This window comes from Osmerus eperlanus, unplaced genomic scaffold (assembly GCF_963692335.1).
Source record: "Osmerus eperlanus unplaced genomic scaffold, fOsmEpe2.1 SCAFFOLD_727, whole genome shotgun sequence".
NCBI classification, from domain to species: Eukaryota; Metazoa; Chordata; class Actinopteri; order Osmeriformes; family Osmeridae; genus Osmerus; species Osmerus eperlanus.
In genome coordinates, this window is record NW_026911605.1 from 1 (window position 1) to 13,495 (window position 13,495).

Here is a 13,495-nt window from a genome sequence, read left to right on the forward strand (position 1 = left end):
TGTTTGACAGAGAGGCTGTCGAGAGCGGGAACGGGGGGCCGGGGTGTGGAGGCGGCGCGGGGGGCGAGGCCGGGCGGCTCGGCTCGGATTGGGAGACGCGCTCGGTCGTGTTAGGCCGCGACGCGGTGGGGGCAGCGAGGCTCCGCGCCGGCGCCGAAGGTGCCGGCTCGCTGGTGTCCCCGTGCGCCTGTGTGTCTGGGCAGGGGCGAGCCAGGGTGTTAGCACGCATGGATGACACGCTCCTGGCCATGCACTCTAGATCTGGATGGGTCACGTGCGCCGTTTTGGGTCGCGGGTGTGTGCCACCCTCTCTCTGGCTCCGTGCAGCTGTGAGACCACACTGCTCTGAATCGGGAGGGCTTTTCTGGGTGGTGTATTTCGGGTAGTCGGTGACCTGGTAATGAATCGAGTAGCCGTGATGCGGTTCGTTCTGCCCGTCTGTTTCAGTGATGGCGTCACGCTGCCTGACAGGAACTGTCAGCTGTTTCGGATATGCGTTCAAGTGCAGGATAGGTTCAGTGACGAGCCGGTTGTGGGGGTTGTGTGGGTCGTTGGGTTGGCGGTGGTTTGTACGGAGTCGATGCGTGATGAGTTTTGGTGTTTGCGTGGTTTTTGTCCTGGTCATCGTGAGTGTGTGACGCGTTCCAACGGTTGCAGACTCTGTCACATTGCACCTGTGTCCTGATCACAGGGTTGCAGTAGGTTGGTGATGTGGTTGAGGGTGTCTGTGGGCAAGGGATGATTCTGTATAAATCCAGTTTATTATCACGAGGATTCTTTGTCTGTATTCCGTTTGATGATGCGAATTTAGGGAGAGGTGGTTTTCGGAGGTATGTGAGTTTTACCGGATCTGCTGAGTCGAGGGTTGCAATTTTCAGAGGTGGATTCACAGCTTTCGGGAGTGACGTCGTGGGTATTGAGAGGGCAGGTTTGGGAGATGCTGTTGTTGGGTGGAGACTGCAGGTTTGGGAGATGCTGTTGTTGGCGTGGAGACTGCAGGTTCGGGGGATGCTGTTGTTGGCGTGGAGACTGCAGGTTCGGGGGATGCTGTTGTTGGCGTGGAGACTGCAGGTTCGGGGGATGCTGTTGTTGGCGTGGAGACTGCAGGTTCGGGGGATGCTGTTGTGTAAGGTTTGCTTGATGAGTTAGAAAAAGAGGTTATGTCTTTCAGCGTACTGGGCGCAGTCGTGTGTGACACATCGACGCGTTGAGTCGCTCGTAGTGTCTTTGCTGGGTTTGTGGTGGCTGGTTGTGATGCTGAATACAGACTGACAGGAGTGTGTGTGTGGGGTGTGTTAGTAACGCTTGTGTGTGTAGATGTATCGTCCAGGTCACAGTGAAGAGATGGATGTGATTTGTTGGCCAGCTCAGTACTTGTGAATGGTGAGCGTGCAGGTTTAGGTAGTGCAATTGTGTGTGGTATGTGTGCAACTCTAGCCAGTGCAGTTGTGTGTGTTGGTTTAGCTAGAGCAGTTGTGTAGGGTGTTTGTGCAAGGTTAGCTAGTAATGTAGTTGTGAATGGTGTGTGTACAGATTTTGAAAAAGTGTATGCTACGTGTTCTGATTTAGCTAAAGTGGTTGTGTGTGGTGCGCATACAGATTTAGCCAGTGTAGTTGTGTACTGTGTGTGTACAGGTTTAGGGGGCAGAAGTGTGTGTTGTGTGTGTGTGTTTCCAGGACAGAGAGGGGTGTTTCGTGTGTGTGTGTTTTGTGGAGGTAAGGTGTGTTGTGCGTGCTCGCAGGTCGAGATGGTTCAGCCTTGTGTCCTGTGAAGGACGTTTTCGGAGGTAAAGTTATCTGAGACACGACCTTCACCTCGTGATCCGCGCGTGCAGCGTTTGGTTGCGTCGCTATGGATACCTGGGATGGCAGTTCCAGGGTTGTGGGTCTGGGAGGTTTGCTCCAGAACACCTGGGTCACACAGGAGTTACGCTGACCGTTTTCCCCTCTCCTTGTTTCTATGGTTGCCTTGGTGACCGTGATGGTTCTGGTGTGTATGACGGTGGTGGGGTGGGTGGGCGAGGGGGGCCCCGAGGGGAGGGCGGGGGCCAGGGGTTCTCTGCTGGGGGGGCCGCAGAGTGGGGGTGGGGATGGGGGGTGTCGGTCTGTTTAGGTGGTCCGCCTGGATGATGCGAGGGCGGGGGCTCGATGTGGATGCTGGGGTTCCTGTCAGCGTGGAGGAAGGGGGTCGTCCCCTGGCTCTGCTTGGTGGAGAAGTCCAGGGGGGTGAAGCTCGGTTTGGGCTCTCTCTCAGACTCAGCCCCCTCCCTCTCCGTGGAGGTTTGTGGAGGGGGGAGGCCAGGGGGGCTCTGGAGCGAGGGGGGGCTCTCTGCTCCCGGCTGCACCTCCCTCAGGGCACCCTGTCGAGAGCTTCTTCTTCGCGCCCAGGGGGCCCGAGGCCCCCCCAAGCCCAGGCTCTGCCTCCCCCCACAGTGGCTGCAGATGCGTGGGCCGATCTGAAGGGTGGAGGGCCGGCTGGAAGTCGGGGGTTCCCAGCGTTGTGCCTTCGAGGAGGCCAAAATCCCCTCGTCACTGTCGTCGGTACAAATCCCACCAATGGCCTGGGAGTCCACCACGCTGCCATTGGTGTAGCGAAGGTCCCGCCTCCCTTTGGCGGCGGCGGTCACCCCGCCCCCTGAAAGGTGTGGGTTGGTCTTGATTGCTCGGGCGTAACAGCAAGTCCCGCTGGATCTCAGACTGTACATCCCACCGTCCGGGCCGTCGAGCCCTTCAAAAGTAACTCCTTTTTTGGTCTTGCACTCTAAGCTCCTCTGTTTCGAAATTCCACCTCTCCCTCGGCTCCCCCCGATCTGTCCGGTTGGCTCCTCCTCCTTAGCGTCTGGAGGGTAACCATTGGACGTCAGAGTGATCCTGCCGTCTGATTGGAGGGAGAGAGTGTCCGTCAGCCTATGTCGTGTTGCTGGGGTTGTCTGGACTCCGATGCTACACTGGGGACCCCACGTGAGCGACAGCGGTGGCCCCGCCCTCTCCCCTCCTGCCGTCCTCCAACCACGCACCCCCACCAGGGCGGGGACTCCGAGTACTGGCACGGGAGTGGTCAGATCAGCTGCCCGTCTGCCCATCGCTATTCTGATTGGCTCACACCATCACATCGTCTGGTGAGAGAAAAGGAGGTTAATGCATCGTCGAAGATCTTGGGAGGATCTCACTTGACTGTTATAAGGAAAGTTTCGCTCGAAACACAAAATGTTTGAGGCGAAGTACACATCAAGGGCTCGCAATATAAAAGTGCTCACATGCAGCAGAAATGGAGGACAAGTGGAGGACTGGAGTCTGAATGGCAGATCTGAGATAGCGCTGATGAATAATGGGCCTCTCCAAATCTGCCACAACCACACAAAAAAAATAAAAAAACATTTGAAAATAACATTTTGGATGGATTTAACCTTCGCTGACAAAGAGAATTAATCAATGAGATACATGGCTGTTTTCAAAACCCAACACTGTGCTTGTTTAGAATTCCTCCGAGAAATAGTCCTTCTATGCCTGGCTGTCACACTGCCAAACTCTATATCGAACCCTCCCAATAAACAATCTCTCCTATGGGCACCTTGAGTTGGAGGGAAACCTGGACTGGATTAGAGAGGATGACAGTCTCCACGGACCTTCAGCCTCATCACACAGTCCCTCCACGCCTTCCTCACCACCTCTCCCCTGTCTCCCCCACCATCCTGGGCCACAGCATCTCCCCTGCCCCCTGTCATCTCCCAGCCCACCTTGGACAGGCAGGGTGGGGAGGTGGGGGGTTGGCAGGGAGAGGAGGGGTCAGAGGGGGGTTAATGTATGCATGTATGCTAATGAGTTCATTAAAGCCAGCCAAGGGTACATTAATCAGTGAGTGTGTGTGCATTTAACTGTCACGCGAAAATGTCAGAGTGGCTTTCTCTGTGTGTCGACTTAGTGTGTGTTACCGAAGCGTGCAACTACAGTTCAGTGGTCAACACAAGGACAGTGTTGTGGGTGTGCGTGTGCGCGTGCGTGTGTGAGCCGTTGACTGTATGAGCATGCATGCATTTCATGAATGTGAACCGACTTTGTTTGTGTGCAAGTCTGTGTGAATCTGTCAACGCAGCGTATGCATGCACACGTATTAGAGTGTGTGAAGCGTGTGTGTGCGCAAAACTAATTTGTCACAGCACCACCACCCCCATCTACCCCCCCTCCCCAAGTCACCCCCCCCTCCACCAGGCTCCATGCAGCTGTTGTCCAAGCTGCGAGCCGATCACCCAGTCATTCTCTCCTGCAGGCGTCCCTCACAGTCACGTTGCTGATGTCACTTGAATCCCGTCCAAATGACCCCTGCTGGCGTTAACTCTGAGTGCCGTTAACTCTGGCTGCGTCTCTGTGACGACTGCCCCGGCTCCTCTTTAGACCCATCAATCCCCATCTCACCCGCGCTTCTCCGAACCCAGTAAACGAGAGGTGAAACAGCGTCCTTTCCCCGCCGCTAGAGAGAGAGGCTAGCCTAATTTATAAACAGCTCTAAACAAACGAGGAAGCTGTCAGCTGCCTTCAGTGCAAACGCTGCCCAGGTCACTGAGCATGTCTGCCAGACTCACCGCTGAGGGGAAAGTCCCTGGGTCTTGTGGCGTGGGGCGTCTCGCTGGGTCGTGAAGGGGTTCTGGGTCCAGTCCCAGCCCCCCTGTTGTTCCCCTCTGTCCTCAGTCTCTGTTGGAGGAGGACCTGGAGGGGCTCTACCTGAAGTGAAGTGAGTCTCCCCCTCACTCTCTCAGCCCCTCTGCCGGGGGACAGGAGCTCCCAGGAGCCTGCGGGCTCGGTGCGGTACCCCAGCGGGGTCCTCTGGAGGTGGGAGAGAGAGCTAATCCTTCTTCTTCTGGTGGAGCGTGAAGTCCAGCTGCATCCTCCAGAGCATTCCTCTCTCTCTCTCTCTCTCTCTCTCTCTCTCTCTCTCTCTCTCTCTCTCTCTCTCTCTCTCTCTCTTTCTCTTCTTCTTCTTCTTCTTCTGTTGTTTTGGTCCCCTGTCTCCCTCCCTGCTCACATCACGGCAGCATGATGCACTGCCCTCCGCATCCAGCGCACTCTGTCTAACTATCGCTCTCCCTCCCTCCCTCTCTCTTCCTCTCCCTCTCTCTCTCTCCTCCTCTCCCTCCCTCGCATTACCGTCTCCCTCATAGCTATTGATGGGTCGGGGCGTCCGAAATTCAGCAAAGGGGAGAGAGAGAGAGCAAGAGAGAGAGAGGGAGGGAGAAGGAGAGGGAGAAGGAGAGGGAGAGGAAGAGGAAGTGACTGACATCACAAAGGCAGGGACCGTGTGAAAACTACACTGAGACTTAGAAAGCATGACGAGGCAGAGAGAGGAGCGGCCGTCCAGCAAATCAAACAGCTCCCGTTCTCCTCCTCCATCTCAGGTGTCGATCCATCACCCCGTCGTGTTTCTAGAACATTCATTGTTTTGGTGCTTTGGTCAAACATGAATTCACGGGGGATTACATTTTTAAGCATTCTTCTAAAAGGATTAGGCATGTGATGACTTTAATTTGAGTACTGCATAGTCAGCATAACGAATTGACTAATTAAAATTCTAAAATGATCAGGGAGGGGGAAGCACAGTAATACTAAACATATTTTGACTGCACGTTGCACTTTAACATATTAACTTGGTAAAAAGATTGACGTGTTCATAAAAGGAAATTAAAGAAATTACCTGGCGTGATATTTTCCACTATGGATATTCACGATCTTCTACATTAGGATAGTTTTGACTGGTTAGATCCTGCCATGACCCCTTGTACACCAGCAAAATGAATCATTGTTATGAGACATGATGTAATACCATGTACCTTTAGTGTCATGCTGCCCTCTGGAGGAACCACAACAGTACGGCAGTGGAGTCCTCTCTGTCTCCCTCAGTCATTGGTTCATCCATCCGTAGGCCGACAGTATTATAATTGAGAGGGAGGGTGAAGTTTTCTATCAGTAAAGTTCACGACTTGGGTCACATCATGGCACATTTAAACGATAAACAGCCAATAATAATCCAACGGAAACAGTATCCAGGTATCTATCTGGTGGCTCAGCTCTCTCTACCCTCCACCCTCTCTCTCCTCCACCCTCTCTCTCCTCCACCCTCTCTCTCCTCCTCCACCCTCTCTCTCTCTCCTCCACCCTCTCTCCTCCACCCTCTCTCTCCTCCACCCTCTCTCTCCTCCACCCTCTCTCCTCCTCCACCCTCTCTCTCCTCCACCCTCTCTCTCCTCCACCCTCTCTCCTCCTCCACCCTCTCTCTCCTTCCACCCTCTATCTCCTCCACCCTCTCTCCTCCACCCTCTCTCCTCCACCCTCTCTCTCCTCCACCCTCTCTCTCCTCCACCCTCTCTCTCCTCCACCCTCTTTCTCCTCCACCCTCTCCGAGTTATTGTTTCTGTTTCTTACGGTACCGTAGTACCTTTCTGTGTGTGTGTCTTTACTCCTGACATTTCCCAAAACCTCTTTTTCCTAACGAGCGCTAATTTGAATGAATCCAATTAGCCAACACGACGGTGGGGAAAAGCTCTCTTTTCAAACACAGTTTCTGCATTTATGTAGATGAATGGCCTGCAGCCTGAGTGAGAGGTTATCAATAAAACACTGGCCTTCTGGGGCCCACATGTTTTTCTGCACGATTTCTCACTCCAAGGCGTGTCGTGGCGTCTCTTTCCAGAAGCATCTTATTCCCAGGTGGCTCTGCTCCTTGTCTCCATGTGCTGGTCTGTACATGGAGACACACTGTGTGTATGGCAGACATGTCTACTTTTGCATTTTGGCGGAGGTGGGGGGGGGGGGGGGTGTTGGGGGTGTGGGGGGGGTGGGGGGGGTGTATGTATGAAGATGCACATGCAAACACATGTCAGAACAGAACCAGTTCCCTGAGTAGGAAACTTAAATACTAATAATGAATTGTGTTTGTGTGAGTGTGGGTTATTTGACGTGTTTTTGTGGCTATGTTTGTGTGCTAGTTTGTGTGTGAGCTTGTGTGTGTGTGTGCTAGTTTGTGTGTGAGCTTGTGTGTGGGTGTGCTAGTTTGTGTGTGAGCTTGTGTGTGTGTGTGTGCTAGTTTTTGTGTGAGCCTGAGTGTGTGTGTGTGTGTGCGGTGGGAGGGGGGGGGGGGCTTCCACCACGGCTGTTAAAGCGTTTGTCTTCCGATCAAGTGATTGTTTGTGGTGTGAGTGCTGCAGAGGTGTTCAGAGCGTGGCTGGGAGCCAGGTGCTGCTGGAGCACCAGGCGAGCCGGCTGCACTCCCAGGCAGGAACGCTGCAGCAGGTGGTGGAGGGGGATGGAGGTGGTGGAGGGGGATGGAGGTGGATGGAGGTGGTGGAGGAGGTGAAGGTGGATGGAGGTGGTGGAGGAGGTGAAGGTGGATGGAGGTGGTGGAGGAGGTGAAGGTGGATGGAGGTGGTGGAGGAGGTGAAGGTGGATGGAGGTGGATGGAGGTGGTGGAGGGGGATGGAGGTGGATGGAGGTGGTGGAGGGGGATGGAGGTGGATGGAGGTGGTGGAGGAGGTGAAGGTGGATGGAGGTGGTGGAGGAGGTGAAGGTGGATGGAGGTGGTGGAGGAGGTGAAGGTGGATGGAGGTGGATGGAGGTGGTGGAGGGGGATGGAGGTGGATGGAGGTGGTGGAGGAGGTGAAGGTGGATGGAGGTGGTGGAGGAGGTGAAGGTGGATGGAGGTGGTGGAGGAGGTGAAGGTGGATGGAGGTGGATGGAGGTGGTGGAGGGGGATGAAGGTGGATGGAGGTGGTGGAGGGGGATGGAGGTGGATGGAGGTGGTGGAGGGGGATGGAGGTGGATGGAGGTGGTGTAGGGGGATGGAGGTGGATGGAGGTGGTGGAGGAGGTGAAGGTGGATGGAGGTGGTGGAGGTGAAGGGCGTGGATGGCAGTGTGTGTGCGTGTGTCAGGTGTTTTAGTTGGGATGTCCTTTGGACCCTGACGGGAGCCACACAGCACTTAGACCACATCAGTGTTTGCCTGGAGGCCTGCTGCATATTTAATCATAACTTCAATATTCAGAGACGTTTGGGAGGGTGATGGGCTGTACCTGGAAATGTCCATGGAGACCACAGTACACACCTCCAGACAACAGTGTGAATATGAATATGGATGAATATGGACACACTTGGTTGTTCACACACACAAACACTCACAACCCAGCACAAATATACACACGAGCAAACATTTACACAAGCAAGCAGGAGACAACCTCTGTTTGTTGGGTCCTGTGTTTACCAAGCCAGGGACAGAACAAGAAATATCTGGTTTGATAAGTAACCCTGACGTGTCCATGAAGGGGTGAGATCTTCAGGACTCAGACCCTGGCAGTCCACACCCCGCTGCACCATGATGAGAGCTGCTGGCATGGTTCTCGTGCTTCAGCTCAGCCTGTGGCACCCTGGGGCCCTCGCTGAGAACTTAGACCTTTTTGAAGCTTTAGCAGAACCTGAGCGCGGAGCCTCGTGGGCGGAGATGAACTCTCTGAGGACGGAGTTGAGCCTGGCGAAACACGAGCTGATGAACGTCAAGAGCCAGCTGGACGAGCTGTCGAGGCAGAACTCAGGTATCCTGGAAACTGTCTTCCGTCTGAAAACCCGACCGGAGGTGATTTGAAAATGTTGGTGTTCGTGTATGTCGTCTTTTCACGCACGTCCTTGTTTTCTTTCGAAAACGAGAACGAGCGCAGGTGGCGTTTTCAACCTCGTTAGGATCCAAGGGACACCTGGGCCCTTTCAACACCCTCACCACCGTGGTCTACAAAAACATCTTCACTAACGTGGGCCAACACTACAACAACATCACAGGTCGGTGTGTCAGGTCCTGATTCGCGTGTGTTTGTACGTCATTTCATGATTCCGTTCAGTAAGTGAACAGATCTGTCTGTCGTCGTTTAAAGAAGCTGTGTCCCTTCCCGCTAGGTGCTTTCACAGCGCCGGTGAAAGGTGTCTACCACTTCAGCTTCACAGTTGGGGATTTCCAGGGTACAGCAGTCATGGGTCTGACACTGATGAAAAATGACCAGATGGTGATGCATGTTGGGGAGGTGGGCAGCCATGGTCAGTACAGATATGCTTCTAACGCAGTCATACTGGAGCTGAAGAGAGGAGATGTTGTTTTCGTCCAGCTTCCGAAAGGATACAGGATTTATGATGATGACCACAACCGCAACACGTTCAATGGCTTTCTGATTCAGTAGACACGGCAGGAATCCTCTCACTGTTACAGCAAATGTGAACCTGGTTAATCTCTGACAGTACACTGGAATGGACTTTGTGTGGACATGTGAGGGGGTTCAATGAGCACACACACACACACACATTCCTGCACCATGACCACTAGGGGGCAGTCTGAGCTCAGCTATGAATGGGTGTGCTCTGTGACGTTGTCAATACAATAATAGTCCTGGAGACCGTAACCATGCAATATACTTTGATCACACAATATAATTTATACATTTACACCATCTGGAATAGCTAAGAGTGTACTCATGTTATCTTTCATGCCATTTATCTTTTCATTTAATACATTCCGATGCATTTTCAACAGCATTATTTCAATTATAGACATGCAATATTGTTATGTATATCCAGAATAAACATGTCATTACTTTTGACATGTTTATTTCTTTAAATAATGAAACGTGTAAGGTTTCTTTATTAAAAATCACAGTTGAAGAAAACTGTCACTTTGTACACTGTGGATTAATATCATCCTTCCAGGCTTTAAGTTCACCTTAATATGTAGCAAAATGTCGAATACAATTATTTAACCAATGATTGGTACAGTTTTTACACTAAACATCACAACATTCATTAAACTCAATCAAACCAGGGAATGTCTTACTTTTTCTGAAATGGGATGCACAACTTCATATATTTTTTCAAGTCTCAATACAAAAAATAAACAACCAAACAAGATACCACTTGCATGTACATATCCCAGAGCTGATTTAGAACACAATCCCTTCCTTTTTTCTTCCACCACAACAAAATTACATCCGTTTAAAAGTTGAAAACTCCAACTTTGACCAAATCCCAGCCTGCAGTTACACCAAACAGACACCAGATGTGCGCAAGTGAGCAGCCTCCAAACCCCGCCCCCTGATCCCTCCCCCTCGGCCTGGCCCGCCCATTTCCTGTCAGAGCCCTCCCCTGGCCGCCTGCCCCCTCCCTTCTCTGGCCCCACCCAGCCATCTGCCAATGAGGCAGACATTTCCTGCTTCCCAGCTGCTCCCCTCTCTCCATTTTCGTCCAGCCTTTCTCCACTAAACAGGATGAAAAGAGGCCATTCAATGACTCAGCCCCCTCCTCCCCCCCCTTCTTCTTCCCTTTGTGCTGTCTCCCCAGGCAACCAGCACCATAGTACCCTGTAAACAGAAGTTCCTCCACCTCACAAAGACTACCACCCCACCCCCACCCCCACCCCATTCCAATGTCCACATGCACTTTGTTATTGTGTGTGTGTTGGGGGGATTTAAATGGGGTTTTAAAGTTTAAAGGGATTGAAGAGCACATATTTGGAGAGAGAGAGAGACTTTTCTGTGGTTAGGGTGGATCCCTGCTTCTTGGCTAACTTCTAACCATCGGTTCACATGCCCTGAGTCACGCAGGCATGTGATTCACCATCTTTGTGTGTCCGCTCCTCAACAGAAAACCTTGTCAAAGCCTAACTTGTTGTAAATGTCCACTCTAGGTCAAGAGGGCAGCCCTGCAGTTCGCCCCAGTGACCAGTAGAGGGCGCTCTCAGGTCGGGTTTCCTTTGTTTAAAATGGAGTTGAGCACACACACACACACAGAGGGCACAAACCGCATGGGAGGAGAAGAACATGTGGATTCATGGAGGGGGACGAGACCTCTGGAGACAGTATTCTGTGGCTTGTGTGAGCAGAAAGCTTGTGGAACAGTGAGAATACACACGGCCTCATTTCAACACATTCATGTGAAAAAAAAAAATGCAAGTCAGTCAGTCCAGTGTTACCCCCCCTCCTCCCTCCCTCCCTCCTATCCCTCCTTCTCTTGGTTTCCCTTGGCTGGCTGGCTGGCCTGGCTCACCGATCCAGGCCTTTTAAGGCAAGAAGCAAGGACACCGAGATGGGAAGGGGGAGGGAAGCGCACGAGGCAGGAGAAAGAAAAACATCAAGTTGTTGTGAAATATGGAATGTGAGTGTTTAGACTGCCTGATTGTTTTAACGGGTTCAATTCTCTCTCTCTCTCTCTCTCTCTCTCTCCTCTCTCTCTCCTCATCTCCTTCTCTCTCTCTCTCATCTCTCTCTCTCTCTCTCTCTCTCTCTCTCTCTCTCTCTCTCTCTCTCTCTCTCTCTCTCTCTCTCTCTCTCTCTCTGCCTTTGAGCCTCACACATCCTACCCCCTGCCCTCTACCCCTTCTTCCCTCCCCCTCCTCTCTCCTTCTCTCTCTATCACCCTTTGTCTCTCTCTGAGCTATCACATTTTGGATTCATTTGATGCTATTATCAGCCATGTGGTCTGGGTCATCATGTGGCACCCACACAGAGACAGATCCTGTTGTTGTCAGTGTGTTTGTGATGAGAGACCATCACGAGGGCCTGGTTTTTCCTGTCTTAGTCTCTATTTCAGGATTTGTGACCCGAGTGTTGATGAAGCCTTTAGAACGACTTGAAGGGTCTTTTTCCGAGTTTCAGTACCGAATGCAGCCTATAGGGGGCAATCTACAACCATGAATGAGTGTCCTTCTGCGAGTGGAAGAATGCTGCGATTTTACCGTTCCAAAAGAAGGCTCATTGTATAATTTGTAAGTCAACCAATCATTCTCTACAGACATATTTGGGGTTTCTCCTGACATTGCCTAAACATTGGTCTCTTTTTCCGAAAATGCACACTCAAACACACATTCAAACACACAAACACACACCGCGGCACTCTCACGCACACACTAACACACACACACACACACACACACTGACACAGATCGGCGAGAGTGGGGGATGGGGGATATAAAGGGCCGTGCTCTCTTACTGAGCAGAGCTAGATCATTCACATTCTCCCATCTGTTTCTCTCTCTCTTTCATACACACACACACACACACACAGAGAGAGACATGCACACACACACACAACACCCTGTTTTCCAAGGTCAGGCCGGGGGAGGGGGGGGGAGGAGAGAGGAGGGAGGGGAGGGAGGGGAAGGGTTGGGTGCGTCAGTCACATGGCTGCCTGGCAGGGAGCAGGCCTCGGGGGTTGACTTCCCTTTTGCCAGGATGTTGTGGCAACACACGCCACAGTAACACAGCAACACGTACCGCAACACACGCCACAGTAACACAGCAACACGTACCGCAACACACGCCACAGTAACACAGCAACACGTACCGCAACACACGCCACAGTAACACAGCAACACGTACCGCAACACACGCCACAGTAACACAGCAACACGTACCGCAACACACGCCACACCACCACCCCCGGCCCTGACACAAATCTGTCTGGACTCACAGGGTGAAACAAAGGATCACGGAGCAAGCAGAACATTGTAGATTCTCTAATGAAACTAGCGTCTCGTTAGAAGGAGCCAGAAGTACTGTTGCTTTAGCAACAGCTGCATTCAACAGGAGGCATTCCTCTGGTGCAGCCCCACCCCCCGCCCCCCCCCCCCCCCCCCCCACCCGCCCCCCAGTGTTGAGGGACTGAGAGCGGCCGGTGCCACTGAGAAAGCAGGGAGGTCTGTACCCTCTGAAAAGCTCCCAGCTGCTCGCATGTCCAGAGAAGGCTGAAAGAACCGACCAGACGAGCCAGCTGCTATGTTTTGTGCGTGTCTGTTTGTATGTATGTTTGTGTGTTTGTGTGTGTGTGTGGAGAGGATATGAGAGGAAGGAAGCTGGAAAAGGAAGGAGAGATCTGGGGGTGAGGAGGAAGAGGCTCTATTCTTAGGCCCTGATCAACCAGCCACACACACACACTCACTCACACACACACACACACACACACACTCTGAATGAGCACCTTCAAGAGCTGCACCCACTCCAGTGATCCTAGAATGAATCACTGATCGGTGCAGGACACTGTGCTGTCTCCAGAGAGACTGTGAGAATCAAGGTCACTCCCGTGTACAGACAACAAAGAATCATTCAGTCAGACAGATGACTCATATACCAGTCAGACTCTCCTAATGTAGAGGATCATTATACACTCTTACTCACACGCTCTCAGCGTCTTTCACGCACGCACACATCACACACACACACACACAAACACATTTAGAGCTACTTTCACACAAGGACAAAACACACTGTTCTTGGGAAGTGGTGGGAGTTCATCATTTGCATCATACACGGCTCAGCTTGACAACTTGCAAATCATTGCCAATGTTTGCTTAGCCCACAAACAGTCTTTTGTCTGTGAGTTGTGTGTTTGCATGTGTGGGCTGGTTATATGTTGTGGACACCGTTCTCTCAGAGATCCAGCTGGGGGCGCTCTAAGCCCACAGAACACCTCTCCGGCGCTCACT

The 13,495-nt window shown here is 52.3% G+C and overlaps 2 protein-coding genes across 3 annotated transcripts; one reads left to right on the plus strand and one right to left on the minus strand.

The window, feature by feature from the left end:
- Positions 1-97: 97 nt before the first annotated feature.
- LOC134016323 (WAS/WASL-interacting protein family member 2-like) lies at positions 98-4,757 on the minus strand. 2 transcript variants are annotated; one of them, XM_062455699.1, is made up of 2 exons: positions 4,581-4,757; positions 98-3,116 (listed from the first exon to the last, which is right to left on the minus strand). In XM_062455699.1, exon 2 carries the CDS (start codon positions 3,081-3,083, stop codon positions 1,959-1,961), a length of 1,125 nt encoding a protein of 374 aa, XP_062311683.1. In that variant the 5' UTR covers positions 3,084-3,116; positions 4,581-4,757; the 3' UTR covers positions 98-1,958. The 2 variants fall into 2 exon arrangements, with proteins under 2 accessions (XP_062311683.1, XP_062311684.1); XM_062455700.1 differs by lacking the exon at positions 4,581-4,757 and adding an exon at positions 3,258-3,341.
- Positions 4,758-8,327: 3,570 nt separating this feature from the next.
- Positions 8,328-9,840, plus strand: LOC134016324 (complement C1q-like protein 3). Its single transcript, XM_062455702.1, has 3 exons — positions 8,328-8,573; positions 8,686-8,814; positions 8,929-9,840. Exons 1-3 carry the CDS (start codon positions 8,357-8,359, stop codon positions 9,204-9,206), a joined length of 624 nt encoding a protein of 207 aa, XP_062311686.1. The 5' UTR covers positions 8,328-8,356; the 3' UTR covers positions 9,207-9,840.
- The last annotated feature ends 3,655 nt before the right edge of the window (positions 9,841-13,495 follow it).